Source organism: Lepisosteus oculatus, chromosome 23, assembly GCF_040954835.1.
Source record: "Lepisosteus oculatus isolate fLepOcu1 chromosome 23, fLepOcu1.hap2, whole genome shotgun sequence".
Taxonomy (NCBI): domain Eukaryota; kingdom Metazoa; phylum Chordata; class Actinopteri; order Semionotiformes; family Lepisosteidae; genus Lepisosteus; species Lepisosteus oculatus.
Window position 1 is genome coordinate 10,049,427 of NC_090718.1, and position 22,726 is coordinate 10,072,152.

A 22,726-nucleotide genomic window follows, 5' to 3' on the forward strand; every position below is an offset into this window, starting at 1 on the left:
TACAACCCAGTCCGCAGAAGACTGTAAGTGGAGCTTGAAACGTTATTCCCTAAACCGTAGCTCCTGTTTGAAGGCGATCTGAATCTCTTAAAAGAAATAATCGACTTATAAACCAGACTCTTAAATGGTCGCCATGCTGTTAAACACACTGCAGCAACAGAACTACTGGTGTGATGGAGCTGGTGTTACACTATAAACACTTCTGCAAACAAATCAGTGTGTGTCACCATGTGTGGAACATAACAAGGACTGACTAGGTCAGACTTTTTAAAGCTCCTCCCCGATTCCTGCACAGGCAGCTTGAGTTCATGATTGAAATCAGAGGTTCTAAGTGATTTTCTTCTCTCCCGCTTCTACGCGTACTGTAGGTTCCTAGCCTGATAAAGAATTTCCATTGACTCTAATACAGTGTAGATTACTCTTCCCAGTTTTGGTTATTTCTGTCTCACAGTAAGTATATTGTTTTTTTTTTTGTTGGAATCCAGGGTGGGAAATAAAGCAAACTCTGACATACAGTAGTAATAATAAGTAGTTCAGGTGGGGAGCTGCGTCAGCAGGCGTAAGCTGCAAAGGAACAAGTAATAGGTTTATTCCATGCTGAAAAGGGAAGAAAGAAAACGCAACATTTCAGCCGTGGAGCCTACTTCAGGTGTGAGTATTATAATAGTAATGTGGATTGGAGCACCGATCCACAAAAAGGCCAAATAAACCTCAAGTCATTCTTCTTCTATGTGCAGATGAATTGGGTTCATCCCATCTGACCATAACACATTCAGTATTTCAATACTTGTTTTTGAGGTTATGTCTGCAAAGTATGAAGCCAGTGCTTCAGGTGTTCCAAAACCAAATCAAAAAAGGAAAGTATTTCTCCTGGATATAGTACTTGAAGTTAAAGCATTGGGAGAAAGGTGAGCAGTTGAACAAGCTCGTCCCATTACAGCATTGAAAGCTTTTACATGTACAATACGTTAGTGGGAATTAAATTTACCTTAAGTGAAATTTTGCGTTGCAAACAGTTTTGGAGGACCAAATTGTCTTTGTAAACTGAATAATTGGTGTGCTCTTTTTGAACAGTGGCCATAGGACTGAAATGTGAGCTATACAGCCTCGAGGATTAGTGAATTCATATCACCTGTAAACTCTGCTTGAGGGATTGATAACATTCAGCACCTCAGATGCAACATGAAAATTACCTCGACTTGTTTCATATTTAGCAGAGGTTTAATTATTTTAACTGTGAATCTTAATCAGTAATAGGATCTCACATGACAAAAAAGTAAACACCTAAAATGTGGTACACTATTTGCTAGATATGAGTGATGTAAAAATGTCACAGATTCACTTCAGCAGCTACTGCTATTGCTCTTTGGTAACAGCTGCCTATTGTACATACAGTATCAATTCTGTATGCTTTCAATTCACTGCTATGAAGAAATATGAATTTCTCTAATCTTAAACACATGACAATGTTTTTTTGTGAAATAACATAATTACAAGACTCTAATTACTGTATTCAAAATCTTAAAAGATAAGGAAAACCACAAGGTACAGTTTCAGTAAGACCAGTGGTGGTTCAGCTACTGAGCTTGCTCTGGAGTCTGGAGGAGAAGTTTGAAAGGCGTGTGCAGGTATTGGGGTGTCTATTTTTTCCACCACTATTTTCTTGCAAGAATACACATGTCCTTTTCAGACTAGATCAGTGACATCATAAAAAAGGACAAAGTGTTTGCATAGGAGTAGAGTACCCTAGAGAGCACGTGTTTGTGAGACTGATACTGTCGAATGACCACAGGTGCTATTGTACAGGTTTCCATTGTGGGTTATGCATTCTCAGACCAGACATAAGTTGAATCCCAGTTTATGGTTCTGACCACTACTGCCACAGGCTGAACTGATGGACTTGGCCACCGTGGGTTCTAAAAACAAAGCAACAAATAAAAGCCAAACTTTGAAAAATGGCTGTTCTCACTGTTTAGAGGCGTTTGCTTTTTGTCAGCAGGTGCGTATCGGGTAAAAGACTAATAACAATGAGGTTCTTTGTTATTTCATATGGAGTAGAAACTTAATTCAAAGATGCTCTTGTTGTTCGTGGCCAAACAATATTATTATTTTCAAATTTGTCATCATTTACCAGTAAAACCAATTCCGGTTCGTGTTTTCTTTGCTTGAAGGCTGTATTTTAATTAAATGATGTTTTGCACTGCTTGAATTATAAATAGAACATGCTTTTTGCTTGATCTTTCCATTGTCTAAAGTTAGTAGCTGACTTGAGGAAATGATTCGTTTGTGAGGTTTATGAAGTCTGACTTTCTAGAGAATCTAGAAAAAGTCTGTTTTTATAGTGTTGTTAACGAGCGTTAATTTTGTTTTCAGAACAGAGAAATAGAGCTCTTTGTTTCCACAGAGTTAAAAAATTAATACACCCCATGCTGAGGTATAGACACAATTGTAGGCAATAGTTTAAATGGAAATTATATAACTGTGTAATTCTGTGTTACGAAAGGGAAAAAAAAGGCACTTGATAAGATGGCCTGTAAGATGGAACCTAGCCCTTTCCTTTAGCACTGGTACCTTGAGTTCAGCTCCAAGTTATTATGCTGAAGATTTCAGGCAGATGAAAGTAAAGGATTGTGCAGCACTGTCACTTCCTCCTTGAAAGAAGTTATTTCCATTAACCCCCCTATTCAGCACTGTTAAATACCACTGGCAGCCACTTCAATACCATTAAATGAATGCTGTAGGTATAAAGGAGAGGCTTGGTGCTTGCAGATGACGTTGTAAATAGATGGAAGAGCAGAGGTAAATCATCCTAAAAGACAGGAGTGGGAGTGAGGCTAAACAGTTCTTTTTGCCCTTTATTTTTAATTTATTTTGATTTTATTTAACACTTGTATCTACCCAGGACATCTGTTTTACCCCTCTCATTTCATCATTGTATATCTTATAGCCATTGGTCCTTGGAACAAGCAGTCTGCTGTACAGTGCGCGTGACACTTGGCTTTGTACTTCTCAATGGAAGAACGCTTATCAACTCTGTTCTGCATGTTCTGTTTAAACCTCCCTGCTTCTACCTCATACTCAAGGTGTATTTGCGCGACCAAATACATTTATATACAGGTGTACTTTTTTAGCATTTGTGTTTGTAAGCACAGGGTTTTTTTGGTAACATTTCCTGCTGGGTTTTGTATTTGACTGCAGAAGTGAAAAAGATTGTATATTCCTTCTTGTAAATAGTCATTCATGCAGAACAGTTCACACCCTCTGGGGTTTGTTTTTCATAGGCAGTTGAATCTTAAAGCAGTATCCACACAAACCTATCATAGCTTGAACTTTCACTTAGGTCAAAAACCCCTTCAGAAAACTAACACTAAAGAGTTCATATTCCTGTGTTATTATCCAGGGTGTAGAATGCACTTGATTAATAACCCCTTTAATGAACTACAAATTTCACAATTTTCCAAGAAGAAAGATGCAGCTTGGAAGTCAGCTCTCATACCTTTCAGACTTTTAATAAAAGCTTGTTATTTTATACTTGTCCAGTTTCTCCAAATTAATATTCTGTAATCTACATCACTGCAGCTATTATTAACAGTATGAAAATGTAGATATTGCCAACCTGCTTGTGCGGGACATTTAACTGTTCTTTCTAAAACATATTTCTCCGTTCAATCTTTAAGAAGTGCATAATGGTTTTCAAAATAATATGAAAGGCTGCACATTTCTCAGATATCTGAACCACATCAATGCAAACTACATGCACTGAAAGAATAAATGGTTTATTGTAGGATGTGTAAAGGTTCTGAAGGTGAAAGGTCAGTGTGGTAGCTACTGACACCATCTAGGCTGTCAGAAATCATTAATATGAACTCCTTTACTTCTATTTCAAGTCACGTTGCTGAAGAGGAAATCTGCTGTAGTATTACCTGCCTTTTGTAGTTTTGTCGTTTAGCAGAACTTCATGTAGATATAGCATTTATAGACTTAATATGAGGTTTGATAATTTCTTTGATCTGTAGATGTATTCATGTCATGTTAATTTAAGTTGGGATGCTAAAAAACATGATTCATTGGTTTAAAACTGAACTTGACAAGACGGGTCCCTGGGTGGTGTAGTGGTGTTGCACAAAGCTGTGCTGCCTTTTAGCTCTTGGATCCTGGGTCCAGTTACAGACTGCAGTGCTATCAGCGCAGATTTTGCCTGTTTGTTTGGGTTTTCCATGGGTGCCCTGGTTTGCTCTCTCTTTCCAAAGACGTACTGGGCAGATAAGTTGGTGTCTCTGAACTACTGTAGTAGTTCTACTAGTGTTTGCCTTGTGATGGACTGGTGTCCCATCCAGGGTGTAGACTCAGCCTTTGACCTGTGCTTCCAGAGCAATTCCTGTGTTGCCTCAACCCTAGCATGAAAGAAGTGGTTTCCTGCTAATGAATACATGAAAAACTGTCTCTGTGCAATAATAATGTAGTTCAAATGTGCAGGTTATCAAACCATACTTAGCCAACTTAGCTCTACTTAACTCTGTAAACTGAATTTATCAACAGGTACTACTTCAAACTAGACATGAGTGTCATTAATTTTAAATGTTTCACTGTGGGCAGACCTCTGATTTCTCAGACTAGTTAACTGCATTCCAGTAATTTTCCATTTTCAAAGTTCTGAAGCTGTCCTTCTCCCCATGTTTGCACTTACCAAAATAACTCTTTGTCTTCCTTAGGTATTATTAAAGTATAAATGCTGCTTATGTAGGTAATGGAGAATCAAGATATTAATTAGCCTTTCTTTTAATTCAAGGTAAGGCTGAGTAGGACAAATAGTTATTGCGTTTATTACTGGATTGTTTTACAATCACAGAGAAAAAAAACAGCACAAATCCATGAGTTAAAAGGGGGATAAAAGCCTTTAACAGTGCTCTCTAAGCCCCAAGTTTAAGACTTATTGTTTGCACTTCTCAAAGAGTTAAGAGCCGCCAAGTTACACTCTTGAAAAAGCAACTTTACTGGTATGTTGAAATAAACCAAAACTACAAAGGAAAACCACCGCAGATATGTGTTAGGACGTCATGAAAGGACAGCTGTTTTCATGAAAATGGGAAAAGATCAAATGTAAGTTACCACATGTGACACAAGTTTGCCAGAAGATGAAAGTTTATCCTCGATTGGAGGTGTCCTACTCTGGGGACCCCCGTAAGCCTGGATCCCCCAAGAATTTTCAACCCTGAAGCAGGCTGATGGCTGGTTTTGTTTTTTGTTTGCCTTGTTTCTCCCCTCATTCTATTTTTTTTTTACTGTGGTGGACAGCTTTGAAGAGGATGAGCGATCATCAGTTTAAAACCTTAAGCGCCGCACTATCCAGTATTACATCAAAACACCATGGGCCTGTCACTCAAAACCAGTTAAATACCTCAGTTCCTTGGGGGAATCCTGGAACAATTGGTTGAATCAATGCCCCCTTTTCATTGATATAAAAGAAGCAGGGAAAAAAAGACCTGCGATGAGAAATCAAAAGAGAGTGTTGTCAATATGTATTTGCACATTACTGACTCACAGTCTGTGATTTCAAGCCAGGTCTGTTTGGTTGTTTGTTGTTGTTTGTTTGTTTGTTTGTTTTTGCATGTTTTTCCCCCTTTTCTGCACTTTAGTCAGATGCTGATTGATTTGGAGGGAAGCCGGTTTATGAACATGCAGCCAGGGCTCTTCATAGATTTTTAAATTAGTGGCAGCTTTGCTAGAAAGATGCGTTATTGACTAGTGAAATAGAAGCTGGATTCTAAACACTCAGGTTTCCCCTGAGTTTTCCACAGAGATGTAATTGAAAAAGTGTGAATCCATGTGTGTTTGTCTCTCTGTGAGTGTAGGAAAAGGTCCTATGATGTCCTATGCTTTCAGGGCATTTATTGGAAGGAAAACGACAAGAGCTTTCCGCAGGAAATAATTACAAGGTCTCTCAAGGTTTCTCAAGGTCTTTTTGCTGTTTTTCATAAAATTATAAGTTTCGCTTTGATAATTGAAAATTTGATTTCTTAATTTGTCCTTTGTGATGGATTTGATCTGGTTGCTGTCGCCCTGTGGAATGAATTAGCAACTACAGCCCATAAACGTAATCCTTTTTGCATGTATACAGCATGGGCTTCAAACAATGTAATCTGATAAACTGTGCAGTTTACAAATATGGTGTCGGTGTGTACATTTTCAGCTCTGAAACAGGGCCAATAATTTGGAGACTTATTAAAACAATGTTGTTTTCATTCCAGGCTCCACTGTATTTGCAGTCATTTCTCGCAGTTGATTGTGCTGAGACATTTAATTTCCACATTGTTCTGTTTTATTACTATCGACATATATTGCTGTGGTTACCTGAACAGGCTCACAAAAGGCATGACGTAAAATAAGTGGAATATGCTTTTTGTGCCTTTAATGAACACTTCTCATACATAACCTAATGCCACTCTATCATACGCTTTGCTAATCATTGTATCTTGATAATGTACAATTTTAGAGCACTATGCAAATGTAGGAACAAAAGCCTACTACACAGCGCTGTGTAGTCAGTGTCAGAATATTTTGTGTTTTTGAGAATGTCTTATTGTTTTTTTTTACGTTTTAAGTGAAGTTGGACTCTTCCAGAGCCCTGCAAATGCTGCAGAAATTGTTGAAAATCTGAAAGCATTTTTAATTATGCCGCACCTATCTCAGTTATGTATGAGGACTGTGAGAGCCATGAGGTTAAAAAATGCTTGTCTTAAACTCTACTTATGGGTCTTCAAATACGGTGTGCGCATTAGTAACACTTGCTTGTTCGCAAAATAATGGGGGTTGCATGTTTCCATTTCATAGATGTTATGTGGAAATCGTAGAGGAACGGACTTTTAGAACTTTTTTACTGCATTCAACTCTGAATGTTGAGGTGGTGGTACGAAAACAGAAGTATTATTATTAGGATGTTTTAGCAGCATTTATTCCCGTGGAATCTGATCATCTCAAGTTAGTAGCAGAAACTGCTCAACAGCAGTGACATGAACATGGGGTTGGTCAGGTCCCATCTTCCCAGGCAGCTTTCTGACCTCCCTCTCTGTGTTCCTTCCTCAGGTGCAGACATGGCCATCTTCTGCCTGCTGTGTGGCAAGCGATTCCAGACCCAGACAGCTCTGCAGCAGCACATGGAAGTCCACGCTGGGGTTCGGAGCTACATCTGCAGCGAATGCAATCGCACCTTCCCGAGCCACACTGCACTCAAGCGCCACCTGCGTTCACATACAGGTAGGGCCCAGGTGCTCTTCACACAAATGGCCTCGCCTTTTTCTAAACAGTGGCTTCAGAGAGCTACTGTAAGTGGCCATTTCCTGAGCCTTCTGTTTCTCTAAAACCCTTTGTACCATATCTTCACTTGTGCCTTATCCCTGCTAAAATGGGATTAAAGACAAGGTAGACACCGTCCAGTTAAGGAACACAGTAGAAAAGTACTCCTCCTCAGGTGAAAGAAAAGTGTAAGAGAGCCACCCGACTCCTCACCATGTCTTTGGGAAATGACAAGGTGGCGAACACATTAGAGTATATCTCCACAGATGTGGGGAATCATCTGAACTTCACAGAGAAAGTGCCCCAGACCAAAACTGAACCCCAAATGTTCTCAAAAGTGTCTTTGGATTTTATCTTTTGCTTTTTATCATGTGAACCATGTGGAATCGAAACAGTATGTACATGTCTCTTAGCACCCTGAAATAACCATATTATAATGAAGCATTATAATAGCCCGGAACTTGGCCAGTAATCTGGCTTTTCACCTTTACTGGTAAAGTTTAAACCCAAATCAGGTCACAGCTGAAATGAGCTGAGGTTATCCCCTACTGGGTGCTGGTCTGCATCACAAAAACACTATGCCTTTCTGTTCAGTTTGACACAATTCAGCTTTCTAACTTTGGCAGAGACCCAGGGCTAAATGGCAGAAGGTATTCAGGTCAGGACCAAGTTTTGCTTACAGAGCTAAGAGAGGAAACAATTGCAGGAGTCCTGTGACACTTGTGACTAGAGCTGTTGCTACCCGACTATGTGTGTCTCATAAGCTGCAAATTTCAGCTTTAGAAAACTTCAGTATGACCTCCCACAAATGATGGGAGAGAAATACTTTTAAAAAGACTGAACAAGGCTCAGGTTTATAACTAAATGTCTCCATATCATACTTTTTTAATTATATAAATCCATACAGGTGTTATGTGTTCTAAAACACTGCACTAAAAGAAGAAAGCATGAGAGAAGATAATAGCAAAAAATCTTTGCAAAAAGTGAATTCAAATAAGTTTTAAAAATGTGTTATTTCTTCAAAGACGTGCTTAACCACCTCATCCCATCATTTGAACTGTGGGATAGATTTATTAAATATTAAAAACAGTAGAAAAGTTGCATATCTACTTCTGTCAATACCTTCTGTAGTAGTAGTCTGCGTTTTCTGCGTTTTCTGAGACGTCATGTTGGCGTATAGAGGGTAATTATTAAAAACAGTAATAAAGGCAAAAAAGAAAACTGTTTTTTCACAGTGAAGTAAAACTAGAATACTTCTGAAAGAATCACCCTCATATTTAGGGATACTACTTTTCCTGTCTGTGACCTTAAATAACACGTAGTTAGTCAAAGCCGGTTTCGATCCCAGCTCAGAACATAAATATTTGAAGCGCTGATTTGCATGAACCGTGGGTCCCCAGTTACAGAGAGAGACAGGATATTGTTGTGCGTCTGTTGAGGAAAGAAACCATACTGTACACAGCAGTCAGAGCATGAGAATAGTCCACTGTTCTTAGCTGCATGCCTAAATATCTTAAAGGAGTACGAGATGCTCCACTGAAAGAATACAAAGCTGTCACCAGGTAGGTTTATTGAACAGCAACTGAGATTTCTCCCAGCCCATGTAGTACAGCCACATTCTGTCCGTACTGCTTAACTCTCTTCTCCTCTATGTGAGTACTTAACCAAATTACATTATACTGTACGTCCAGTTTTCAGATCTAAGCTTTAATATTTTTTGAGAGGCACCACTTGTATTTTTTTGTCTCTCTCACCCCAACACCCCATGTTAGCACCCACACCATTAATATGGAACAAATTTCCCCCTCCAGCGCCATCCTTCTATTCTGCCAATGTTCACACAGCAGTTCGTGATGTTATTTTCAAGAGGATAGGGCGTGCTTTACTCACCCTTACATTTTGTAGGCTTTTCCATTTTTCACCCTATCCCCCCCCCTTAAAGTCTTTTGTTTTAAACATTTTCGAAAGGGAGGACTGACACATCCACACACAGACACAGGGGCACGCAAAACCAAGACGGCCGCGCATCAGCACAAACACAGGCATACATTAGGTTCTCATAATCGTTGATGCCCGTCAGTTTCCCCATTCTCCATTCTACAGACGGAGCGTCGCCTCGTTAATATTCCGTTGTTGTTCCCTCCTTGTGTTTTATTCGGAGCCTATTTGCCGTCTGTGGCGGGTGTTTTGTGTTCGCAGCTGTGTTTGATAGCACAGGCCAGCCGAGGCTTTGGCAGTGATGGATCCCTGATTTACACTGCTTATCGCATAATGAACCCCTCCACTGTGCGCAAAAGGGCTTTTTTTTTTTTAAAGCCCACCCTGTGTCAGCTGCCCATGGTTTTACAGACGCCACGACAGGTAAAAAAAACCCGCCAGGCAGGGAGGGAGGAAAGCACAGGTGGGAGTGCCCAGCCCGTGAGGAGAAGGGGGAGACATCCAGTTGGACCGTCTCATTGAAATCTTTTATTTTGTGTCGGGGTTCTTTATCTGTTCAGTGCGACAATTAACATGCTCTAGGGAGGCTGTTTATCTATTCATGCAGATAAGAAGCGTTCTGTTGGGGTGGCGGGCAGATTTGCTGACAGTCCTTGTGTTTCTAGAATTGTATCTTATTTAATGAAACGCATCTTCTGACTTTAAAGTGTAAATCTTTTCTTTTTTTTACAAAAAGAGCTCATTCAAAATGTCATTTGAATATGGGGATCCCTTTCATGTCAAAACACTCTTCCCTTCATAAATGTCAGACACCACATTGAAACTGCAAAGGAGGCTTGCACAGTATCAAAAATCTTGGGTTCAGTTAATAAAAGTGAAGTGTGACTGTGCCATTAAGTATATGACTTTATATCCAAAATTGATTTACGTATGACAGTAAAACACTGACAGGAAACCTTTAGACTATATATACAAAGAATAATTTTGCTATCACTGCAAAATACTATGACAAATAACCTAAATGATACTAATACCTTGCATATTTCTGGCCTTAACAATAAGGCAGTCTTTGTTACATAGCTTGACATGTTTGCAGTATTTATCTTCTCTGTCTTCTAAAGGTATTTTAATTGCCTTTTCCTAATTTTAGGCAGGTGAAGTTTGTAAGATTATTATTCCCCTGGTGTACAGTGGCACGGCGCAGTTCGTGATGGATTGTGATCTGGGCAGTTGGGGAAGATGTAGAAAGTGTAGGATCTCTTACAGGAGGAGCTGCTGATAACTTCATGCTGACAAATAAAGACTGTCAGTTTTATTGATTTTTCCCTGCTTTTTCTTTCTTATTTTTTTTTCTCCGACTCACTTCCACCCGAAGAAGCCAAATCACTGTTGTCGCAAGCCAGCTGTACATTTAAATGTGAACAACATTTAGGTGCATCTATAAATGTGCCCAAGGAAATTGACACTGTCTCTTTACAGGGAAAGTGGGAGTCTGAGCATGACAGTACATAACGAGAAATGCAATTTATTCCCAAGCACGAATGCAGTTTGGACAGCGGGATAATGAAACGCGTAGGTCATTGCTGATGACTTAAACCTTCAGCACCGGAGTAAAATGCATTAAATATCGAGAACATTACACGCCTGGCAGCGTCTCACATCTGTACAGGGAGAAAATGATATATGGGCAGCTTCAGTCAGACACAGGAAAGCAATTAGGAGCAGGCACAAGAGAGAAGATCCACATATCATAATATCACAGATTATTGACATTTGAATATCCATTACTTGCCTTCCAGGTCTGTAAGAGTGCAGTATTCCTACTTGACCTGCATAGCAGTGGATGTTGTTCATACAAAACCTCAAAAAAGGAGCTTCACAATGATCTATTACCTTTAGCAGTGATAGGTAACCTTGCCACTTCCAAAGGCCAGAGGAGCTGTTCTGCAGTGCAACAGTTGCCTGCAATTCATATTACAGCTGTGAAAATGAAACCTGGGTTCATATTCTTTCAAAAGATTCTTTGATCTCAGTTTTTGCTCCTATTCTTAAAATTGACTGACCCCGTAGTACTCATTTGTCTGTGTACATTTGGGTTTTTGAATGATTAAATGTACTGATTTTCTGATAGAAAAGACTAGTATTGATGCCTTCCTGAGTAATTTGTACCGAGAGTGCAGGGCTGTTAATTGGATGTCAGACAGTTGTGGGACTGTGACTCTGACTGTCTGCTCTTCTGTCATAAAAAAGACAGAAAAAAGCATGATTTGTTCAGTTCATTTTCTGTTTTTGCTGTGTTACTTCACTGCGTCGGTGAGGAATAAAAAGGTTGATTCTGAGGTCAGTGGGCTTAACTACCATGGTGAGTGAATACGTTGGTTTACGACAGAAATTAACCTTGGTTCTGTCATTGGAGATTGAATAGTTCAACCCGGCAGAGGCAAAACATTGATATACACAGTCTCCATCTACTTTTCCCACCAGGGGTTAGAATAAATTTCACTTATGACAAAAAGCACTGCAAAAGTACCCATTATGTGACAGCAGAGCAATAAAGAAATGCAAGTTGCTGAGAGCAGGAGGGAGAGGGGGTTGTCATCTAAGCATTATATTTCAAGCATCAGATTTACAAATCCAAATGCTGATTTTAGCAAATTTGTGTTACACCTATCGCATACGGTTCCAGGGACACACCTTCTATCTCTTTTAATCAAGGTCTTTTTCACTTTTCACAACAGAAAAGAACGTCTTTTTCTGTGCATCACACATAATGTTGCCCTTAAACACTGGGACACACTACTCATTTTGTGTTTCACACTACTCATTTCAAAAACAGTACAGACCACTGCCACTTATCGCTGTTGACTTAAAACAGTTGCTGGTGAGGCGGAAACACAGAATCTTGTATTCGTTCGTGGAGATGTTTCTTAGCCATGTCCTGATACTGATGTGTGTGCCCCCCATCCCTGCAGGTGATCACCCCTTTGAATGCGAGTTCTGCGGGAGCTGCTTCCGGGATGAGAGCACGCTGAAGGGCCACAAGCGGATCCACACAGGCGAGAAGCCGTACGAGTGCAACGGTTGTGGGAAGAAGTTCAGCCTCAAGCACCAGCTGGAGACTCACTACCGCGTACACACAGGTGAGAGCCAGACATGCAGCCCTGCCTGGCAGTTGAACAAAATGAGCCAAGTGACTTGTTTTCGGGAACCCTTCCTACATTCCGATGCGACAGTAGGAAGGAATCCAGAAAGAACATAAGAGCAGCTGTAAACAAGAGGAGGTTATTCAGCCCATCTAGGCCAATTGATATTTAGTAGCTTGTTGTCAAGGATCTGTTCCAGCCATTTCCTGAAAGGAACCAGGGTATCGGCTTTAAGAACATGGCTCGGCAGTTTATTTTTTCCTCCCACCACCCTTTGGCTAAAGAAGCACCACCTGTGCCCATCTTCGCGTTTCACTGTTCAGCTGGGAAGAAATCGCCTAGGTTGACTTTATTAGTGCCTTTGAGGATTTTGATTGTGTCTGTCTGGCCAGTTGTCTTTTCTGTTCCAGAATAAAAAGGTTCAGTCCCCTCAGCCTGTAAGCGCATTGCCAATGCACTTTCAAGTCCCACAAGTGTAATGAGTAACAACGTTTCAGCAGTTCACACAATGCAGTTGATGCAGTGTAGGAGAAACCAAATGAAGTGCGTTGGAGACATTTTTCCCCTCTTCCCCTTAAAAGACAGTCAGCAGTCCATCTCAGTAGTTAAAAGACGTTTTTATTTCATGTGCATGGGAGTGAAACACACAGAAATGTTCGGTGTGTTTTTCTCCAGTAACTTTAACAAGAACAGTCCTTAAATATTTTTCTGTTATCCATCTCACTCCCCTGTGCTTACAAGTGTTCCAAAATCATGCATATCTTCCTATCTCCCTTTTTGCTAAAGATAACTTCTTTTAATACAGTTGGTTACCTACATTCATTGCACTCATTCCTATATAGCACAGTATAGAATTACACAGTACCCCTTGTGTCCAGCATTCTTCCCATTCAGTTTAAACCAGTTCTGAATGTCCACCTTATAAAATATTGCATCTTCTGCAGGAAAGGTGTGTACAAAGTTCACAGAGACCCTCTCAACAAGTGAAACATATAATCAGGGTACTGCAAAATGGGACAGCAGTATGGTAGAGCAACATAGCAGCCAAATGGCAAGTGTGTGAGGAGCAGATTAGTCTGTGCAAAGTGCATTTGGAGCAGGTGAAATCTGAGGATGCAAGAGAAGGCAATGAGTGATGGAGTAGAAACCGGTTCCTCCATAGATCCACAATGTTGTTTTTTTTTGTGATTCTGATTTCCAAATCTTTAGGGTGGCCGTGAATCACATGCACGTAAAGTTCCAGGTTTCTTATTTCTTTATAAGTGTGATTTCATCTGCCTAATTTGTCCCGCCAGAAAAGTCTTTCGGGAGGCTCTGAATAAAAACTGTGTAAAAGCTCTGAGCTCTGGGATCTTTCAATTTTGTTTTCGAGGGTTAATGGTCAGAACCCATGCCTGAATCTAAAATGGACTCCGCTCGAGCTCCTCTGGGTGAAGAATTGCTCGTTTTGTTTAATAGAGTCTTATCTTTCTGTGGTTATGTGTGGAGAGGTGTTTTCCAAATTTACTCTCTTAGTCTACATGTACAGTACTAAGTATATGTATGTTCAAAAGTAAGTATAAGTACATCCATAAATGTACTGTATTTTATAAATAAGGTTGTAAGTGCCAGTTGATGAATGCTGTGTATAAAAATCACCTGTGGTGGATGTTGCACACCTGTCAATTCCATAAAGCAGCTGTTAAGCCATGCTGTCAAGGAAGTCTGTCAAATAATTGGCTCCTTTTTGTTGCACGGGCCTCTGTGGTGAGCTGACTGCATGTAGATAACAAGTACAGTGACAAGGTTGCAGTCAAAGGCCACCTCAGAGTAAAGGAGCAAGCTGATGAATCATTGACATCAGCAGCCCACTGTCAATGCTGGATCAATATTTGGGTTGCATTTGCAATTCATTATTGCTTCGTTATCTGCACCTCCTGTTTACAGTGAAGTTATTGTGTGTTTATTGTCTGTGCTGCTTGGGCAGTGCTGCTAGAATGATGGATAGTAGGCGGAGGGGAGCCATTGTGAGTATAGCCAGGATTTGCATGCAAGGGTAAACACGATGTTCACACAGCATGGACCTAGAAGGCAGAGCTGATTGGAAACGGAGGCAGCCCCAGCTTTACAAGGCAGGCAGGGGAAGTACATAGGAATTTTTTACAGTATTTTTTCTCTGTTTTTTGGGGGGGAGAAGAAACAGCATGAAGCCCTTTTAAATTTGATTTTTTTTTAATTCTCTTGAATTTTACATTTTGCCTATATAGCCTATGATCACTATTGCACCAGATACATGTATATCATTTTGTTTATTTCAAATTATTAAGCATTTATTTTATACCTTGCTCAAATTGAATACCGTCAATGTAAGCTTGACAGTGCCGTACAGCAGAGCTATCTCTCACTGGAGGATCATCTTACTGACATTACTGCAGATTCAGAGATATCCAGCAAGTCCCAGGATCTGCTGCTGCTTTGCAAGTGAAGGTGCCCTGCACAAATTTATGGGCACCCAGATTCAGTGCTATTTGCCCATATTACTGCATGAGGACTCCTAGTGACATATGGCTTATGACAGAGCCAAGTTCAAACAGGCAATATCTGGACTGAAGGGTGCAATAAACTCCATATTTCTCTTCACTTAACCCTGTTTCTCTTAGGAACATCCTCCCTCTTTCTCTTAATAGCTGTAAATACTTAGCATACAGTAAAAGAGAAGCATTCACACAGTCATATTCATTTCTAGAGGTGGAGGTCTCTGAAATTAAAAAAAACTTAAGACTGCTGACACATACTGGACCAATAATAATGGTGTCTGCCAGGAGGTTTATCATAAGCAAGCCAACCAATATATTTGTATCTGTCTGCAAACTAATGAGGGAATTTGCAGCTTAAACATGACTCAAAACAGATGGAGTATTAATGTAGCACCTGGTTTGCACCTTGTAGTGTTTCCTGTCTAATGCCAGGGAACTAGGAGATGCAACACATCCAGGATGTTCTTCCTTGTCTGATCAGATCCTCACAGCAAGATACAGAGGGGATCATCTGCTCAGGAAAACAGAAATGTCTTTCCCCCTTAGTGTATTAGTTTGTGCCTGTCTGAAAAGGAGCTTTACAATGACTAGCTTCATTTTTGTGAAACGACAATGGGAGGCAGAATTAGTTTGACTTTGTTTCAAATCCATTCTTTTAAGCTTCAAATCCAGCATCTTAAATTAAATTTTGTAATCTGTGCCCCCGTAAATTATTTGATTTATTTTTAAAGCGAAAATTTTGCTTGGCCATGAAGAACCAGCTTGAATGTACTCAAGGTGTGGATCATAATAGTTGGACGCTAGAAGAGTAGGTGACTAATTCACAGTTTTATAGTCCGTCTGTTGCATTGTGTAAAAACACACTAACGTTATTTCCAACCACCAATCCATAAGGCTAATGAACAAAATTCCGGAATAAAAATATGCTGACAAATAGATAAAGAATACTTCCATACCTGTCCTTACTTGCTGGTGTATTTCTTAGGTTCTTAGTACAGTTTAACATGGTGTAAAAGCTGTTAGAGGTTAGAAGTTATACGTTACAAAAAATGGAACAGAGTGGTCAGATGCTGAAGGACCCTTTTTGAAATAAAAAATCCTTCTCATCTGCATTGTGTGCATTGTGCTTCTTTTTTTTCTTTTCACAGGTGAGAAGCCCTTCGAATGCAAGCTGTGCCACCAGCGGTCTAGGGATTATTCAGCGATGATCAAGCACCTGCGGACCCATAATGGGGCTTCTCCCTACCAATGTACCATCTGCCTGGAGTACTGCCCAAGCCTGTCCGCCATGCAGAAACACATGAAGGGCCACAAGCCAGAGGACATTCCACCAGACTGGAGGATAGAGAAGACCTATTTGTATCTGTGCTATGTCTGAGCGTGGAAAACAAAAAAAATAGTTAAGCCGTTTAAAAAGGAACACAATTACACACAGTCAGAATGAAAGAAACTAAAGAAGATGGGGAACAGAATTATACAGTACAAGTGAAAGGGCTGGGCATGGCGAGAGAAAGGAGGAAGGAGGGGAGCGAGGTTTTCAGAGAAAAAGGTTAGGGCTGCCTGCTCTGAAGCACGTGTAGCTTTTTGTCTCCGGGCAGATCACCATATATAAAATGTAAAAAATAAAAAGCAAATGCTTTCCCACACTCTTGAGACAGCTGCTCTGTCACATCTCTTGTCACATCCTTAGAGGCCACAAGAAGCTCAGACAGATCCATCTCTATGTTCTACCGGGTTCCGTTGCTTTTCTCCTTTTTCCCAGAGCCTGGGTCCCAATCCATCAGCCCTCTGATCCTCCTGTCTGTCGAACTTGCAAACCGACACCCTTAGCAGAAGCTTAGCTCTAGTTTGCAAAGTTCCACTTGCTGCTAAGAGAGGAAGACCTTTTTATGCCTTATTATTGGCTGTGACAGTAAGAATTTTTAAGAAATTTTGATTTACTTTACTTTCTTACTTTTTTGGCAAAGGAAAAGCAGTGTGCCTTCCACTCTTCCATGACTGACAGAGCAAAGCTCAGATTTGAAGGGCAGTTTCTTTTTGACTGCTCCCTCTGATAACTGAATCATCTTTCTTCGCCTTTTGGCAGAATTTGATTTCTTCTCTGTCTGCCCAGGCTCTGGTCAATGCACTGTGGTGTCGCCTTGAATGAGGCTCGCCATACTGTACCTGATGTAGATAAATACATAGAGCACTTAAATTTTCAATGCTGGTGTTCCTTCAGCTATGAATCTGATTTGTAGCAAGTGTGGCCCAAGACATTAGTGGCAGGTCCAGTATTGCAGCATAGAGTAAAATGAATGTGGTTTTCATGTTATTCTGTCATTATCCGTTCATTTACTCAGATGTCCTGGCCTTTTGTGAGTAAGATGTGATGTTTAAGGGATGTGCTCACATGGGAATTCAAAGAGTAGCCCTCCTAGGCTGACATTATCAGTTGATTTCCGCACCTAAACCTACCTTCTTAAGGGCTTATCAAGAAAGCAATTTAACCAGGGGCTGGTGCAGTTCTGCGTGTCGTGACAAAATCTGTACTGAATCTGCAACTGCCATGTCAAAATCATATCTTTGCAAGCTTTGGTCAGATGCACAGCTCAGCCATATCGCATTGACAGTGTGTTTCAGCTTCTGAAACCCTGATTTCTGAAATAGCCTTGGATTCTTTCAGGCAGGAGCCCTGCTCAATTACCCATTGAATAGTATTTCCAGAAAACGATCATCAGTATATGCATTTGGTTATTCCTTGGCACACACAATTACATATACAGTACCTGAACAGTGCTGCACACTACTATTATCCTTATGCCAATACAGTAGAGACCAAAAGGACAAATGTGGTTGTATCACATTTGCCAAGTAACATTTTGGTCCTTAAAAATGCAGTATGTTTGAGAGCATATCTAAATAAACACTGTTAGTAAAAGTCTCACAGCTGTGATGTAAGGCATCAGCCTGAATAGTATAATTGCCCAGCCCTGGTGGCTTGTCATTTAAGAAGGAAAAAAAAAAGGAAACTATATATATATTTTGTTTTGCTTTGTCTTCTTTTTTTTACCATGGTGTATTTCAGCACATTGTACTTGAATTACCTCGTTTTTGTGACCTCATAAGCTTGTATTTTTATTTTATTATTTTTTTAATTACTCTTCTTTTTTTGTGTGTTTGAAAGCTGTGTCACAGTAAAGTGACGTGGAAAAGAGGTGTATACTTGGGAATTAAGGAGTACTTAAGTGCCGCAGTGAAAATAGCAATTATTTTACTTTTTATTGTATTTTGTGTATTATTGTTACCAAAATTGGTATTTTTTATTAGCCCATCTTATTAAGAGAGCTGGGTTTGAGGGTTTCTTTTTTTGGTCATAAAAGCTACCTCTTAAGTTGTTGTTTTGTTGTTGTTTATTCAGTTGCAAACAGCACATTTTGTAGTACTTGTGTTTTGCATTGTGACATCGTTGATACTTCATCTCATGCTTTATCTTCAAGTGTTTTTTTTGTGTCAATATGTGTACCTTAGCAACATTACATAAAGGGTTAGAAAGATAGTTGTGGATAGGGATAAAGGGAAAAGGCTTCCCTCCCCCCCATTTGTCCCCTCCACTCCTTCAATTTCTTGGTGGAAAAAAAGATTTTTGAAGCCTTAAGAATGGGTAAGAGTTTGAAGTGGGAAGCATTTCTGGATTAGTAAAAGCATAGTACTTTAAAGTGAGTTAAAAAAAGTGTTAAACTTGAAATATGTGAATAGAATTGTAGTTTTGTAATAATGTGAAAAAAGAGGGGTTCATTGATCCTGAACCACTAAGAGCAGGTCAAATATGCATTGATGCAGTGTGCGTTGGACAATTGGGACTGCAAGTGGTAATCAAAGAACAGAAAAAAAGAAAGAAAAAAAGAAATACTGTTGGTCGACAGACCTTTAAAGAACTGAGGCGAGTATGTTCCTGAATAAGAACCAACAGAGCTGGTTTGATATATAAAATTGTGATATTTTTGTATTAAGTGTTAAGTCCCTTTCCATTTGTCAGGCTTTCAGTAGGGCAAATGTTTTTATTTTTTCAACTTGGGTTTCAACTTTTCTTGGGTTAATTTTTTTTTCCTTGCCCTACGCCTCTTCTGTAATGTTGAACATAAATGTGTGTGACAATGTAGTATTAAGTGTTGCTTTCTGGATGTCACTGAATTGTTGGAGAAGTACTAAATCTAACTGCCACAAAGCCACTCATTATAACAGACCTAACAAATTGGAGTCGAGCGCTGCCGATTCTTAGGAATTTTTATGCTTTATTCGCTTGTATTTTTATTATTACTTGAAATGACCGAAAGGGAGAGAATGAGTTTCGTTACGAAGCATTTCTATAGCAGTAAAAAGTGCAGTACTTTACCTTTTAGGTTTTCAAATTCTTCCAAACACTGTGAACTAAGGGGTTTATTCCTAAAATCTTGATAATTGGTAAATAAGTTGAAAGGTGATTTCTAAGAGAACCTGGCAAAAGTATTCCTCTGGTTTGCATACCTGCTACAGATCTGTACATTAGGAGAGTCACACTAAAAACCAAGACAAGATCAAGATCCTGGCAACACATTTCTGAAAGGTTACGGACATTTATGTGTGTGTGGTTGTGTGTGTGAGAGAGAATGTCCGTGTCAATTATAAGTGCACTAAATGGACACAAACACAAGCTCCATTCTAAGCCCCTTTTATCAAAATGCATTTTTCAAAAGGATTTGGCATTGATTTAGTTCTTCCCACAAATGTAACTCTGGAATTGGCTTTAGCTGTTTCTGTAATCTTTGTGCCTAAAATGAAAATGTTCAACGAAATGTCCGTTTATATCTGCTTAGTTTTTGTACTTTCAAAAAAAAAAGTGTTTAACCTACTGGGGATGTCATGATAGGATGACAGGATTTTTTTGAGGTATTTTGTTTTTTGTTACTATTGAGGGAACGAAATTTGTTACGCAGTTCTGGGAGAAGGCCGTGTTAGATTTTGTGTGTCTTCTGTTTCAAATCCGACAGCTGTTCAAAAACACATCTTCCAACTGCCATATCATGAACGTCAGTTAAAATGACATGAATGTCATGGTATGACTCTTTGAGAGGAAGTTGTTACCTTACTTACTAAATGACTACAACGGAACGAAATTGTGCCATACCTTGTAGAAACAGTCAAAATGAAGACATGCATTCACTGGTACAGGATCTAAAAGGAAGGAAATGCTACAGTTTATTCAAATTAAACTCAGCCCAAAATGGGAGGAGGGTGGGGTGAGAATGATTGATGGAGTATGCTATATTTCAGTCATTTTAAGCACTGTGGCAACGTTGTCAAATATACTATATGGATTTTTATCCAGCCTTAAGTTTCAGAGTGACCGGTGAATATGGAAAGCACTCTTTGCTCATAAACTGAACTTCCAGGTTTATGATAATGGGATACTTTCAGTTTTGTGGTTCAGACGTCCACAGGAAATATACTTTATACTATATCAAGATTATTTTGGGGAAAAAATTCTGCTCAGAATATCATGCCATCCCAACTCTTCAATCACTGTGTTCCAGTGTGGTGTTCTAGAATGAGTAGCCATTTCACACAGTGATGTCATTGCACGTGCCATTTACCTAACTGCTCAAGTAATGAAGCACCAAGACATTGTCTTTTTTATATAAAAGCACTGAGGACCAATTGCCCTGTCGGACCAAGTGTAACAAAGCTTTTTTTTTTCCTTTCTTTTTTGGGCTTGTCTGTGATTTTTTTTTCTCTTTTTTTGTGACAGCACAAGTGCCAGTCAATTTGCTCTGTATTAAAAACAATAGTGTTTTTTTTATTATTATTTTGAATTGATGTTATAGTTACGTCTACCTCAGCACCTCTTCTTAGCCTAATCTTAGAAGGTGCCCGATTATTATTTTTTTTTCTTCTTTTTGTCATTTGTATAAACTTTATTTGCATTAGTGCTTTGCAAGGTCCTTTGTCTTTTCCAGTAAAGAAAAAATAAAAGACATGCTGTTTTTGAGGCGCTGTTTTACATAGTGGCTGCAGATACCAGCATTGGTTTCTTTAATTTTTTTTTTCTTTCAGTGTAGGTTCAGACACATCTCTTTGTAACTTTTCAGTGTTCTCTGATGGAGTGTGGAAAATAAATAAATAAAAGAGATTTAATGCTGCAGGTTTTCTTCTCCATGTTGTCACTAAGTGAAGTTTGTGCCTTCAATAGCGAAAGAGAATATTTTTTACATCCTACTAACAGTAGATTGTTTTGTAGTGGACATTTTTTGTATTTTTATTTATAAGTCTCATAAAGAAATAACAATGTTCAGTTGTATACCTTAAATCTGCAGTTAGAAAAAAAATAAACAAAATGGACTGAAGTTTGTCTGACTTTTTCTATTTCTTTTTCCTGTTTCTTTAATATTTATAAGGTTTAAGGATTCAGGCTTGACAAACAGGGGCTTGTTATCTGTAAATGTTTTCAGGTTTCTATATAAAATACGTGCACACGTCTGTTCTACAGCTTAGTCACTTAATTCTCTTAAATACCAATCCCAGCCAAGAGTGTCAGCTCCCCTTATTTTTTAAAGTGGTTAAATTGTCCTGCAGTGAAAGAATTGTGGGTTTTTTTTCCTTTTGAACTGCAGTGAGTACCTGGGGTGTCATCTTCAAAAACCAAGTCTGTAACTAAAGGTAACAACCATGAAGTTGCTCTAAGGATAGGTCTTCAGGCTGGTAAATGAAGATACATAGAGTGCATCCTTCACGATATCAAATCCCTCACAGCTTGCAAGTTTCTTGCCTCAACTGAACCTGGCCTGCCCCAAGTTTAGTTCTTTGCACTGTTCTACACTCGGACCTAAATTCCTTTTCAACGTCACAGTAATCGAGCGCTCACCATTTTCTTAATCAAATGTGCCTCCTCTCCTCCTTTCATCTGAAAAAAAAAATCATCAAAGACACTGACATACATTTAGGACTTCTCCCAGTTTCTGCCCATTGTGGATGATTTTCTGTAAAACATGAAACAGGGTTTTATGAATAAATCTAGAGCTATAAGAGTTTATTGTCCAAATCGTGTCTACTCAGTGTTCCGTGTTTTAATAATTGAATTTTTATGGCCCCAGTTATTTTACGAGTTGCAATAGCTCTGCAAGTCCATTATCTTCTACTCCTTTTAACACTGGTCAATCGAATACTGAACTCCTTGGATATGTTCTTTTGTCTTTTTCAAGTACGGTCGGTTTCTGAATTTCCTCATTTTTCAAGGCTGAGTCCTCAAAAACTAAAAAAAAAAGTAATTTCTAGAATGTGCATAAAATCCCATTCCTTTTCTGAGGGTTAGGAAAGATAAAATGTTGCAAGGTAGCTTTGCAGCAGTGTGACATTCATAAATTTTGAAACAGCTATCGGAAGGAACGAAAAGACATGAATTATTGACTTAAACAGCACAGATTGCCAATCATGCTAAAAAAATAGAGAAATTCATCTGTGTGTGGTGCAATGTTGCAAAACAATGTCTATGAATCACACAGCTTGTGCATATTTTTTAAAAAGCCATCACAGATAAGAGCACAGCACTGTCCTGTGAACACAGTGTGTTGACACTTAGCACCACCTGCTGTTTGGAGATGAGTTCTCTTATGTGCAAATTCAGAGGTGTGGACTGCATGAGGCATCTATATCCGGAAGAAGAAAAATATTTATGTTTTTTGTGTAGTCTGTAAAGCAATAGTTGAAAAAGGTAAGTAAATACAAGTGTGCCTTCTCCTGTAGGACGTTTGACAGATTCTGTGAGGGCTCAATGGTTATTTAAATGTACTGTTTAGATTGCAAGACAAGTAAAGATGACTG

The 22,726-nt window shown here is 39.2% G+C and overlaps 1 protein-coding gene across 4 annotated transcripts in view; it reads left to right on the plus strand.

The window, feature by feature from the left end:
* zbtb16a (zinc finger and BTB domain containing 16a) overlaps nucleotides 1–21,252 on the plus strand; it is a 127,866-nt gene extending 106,614 nt beyond the window's left edge. For all 4 annotated transcript variants that reach the window (XM_015337781.2, XM_006642264.3, XM_015337778.2 and 1 more), the window contains 3 exons: nucleotides 7,084–7,254; nucleotides 12,204–12,371; nucleotides 16,039–21,252. In XM_015337781.2, coding sequence (XP_015193267.2) covers nucleotides 7,084–7,254; nucleotides 12,204–12,371; nucleotides 16,039–16,268 — 569 coding nt within the window. In that variant the 3' untranslated portion in view covers nucleotides 16,269–21,252. The remainder of the gene's footprint in view (nucleotides 1–7,083; nucleotides 7,255–12,203; nucleotides 12,372–16,038) is intronic.
* The last annotated feature ends 1,474 nt before the right edge of the window (nucleotides 21,253–22,726 follow it).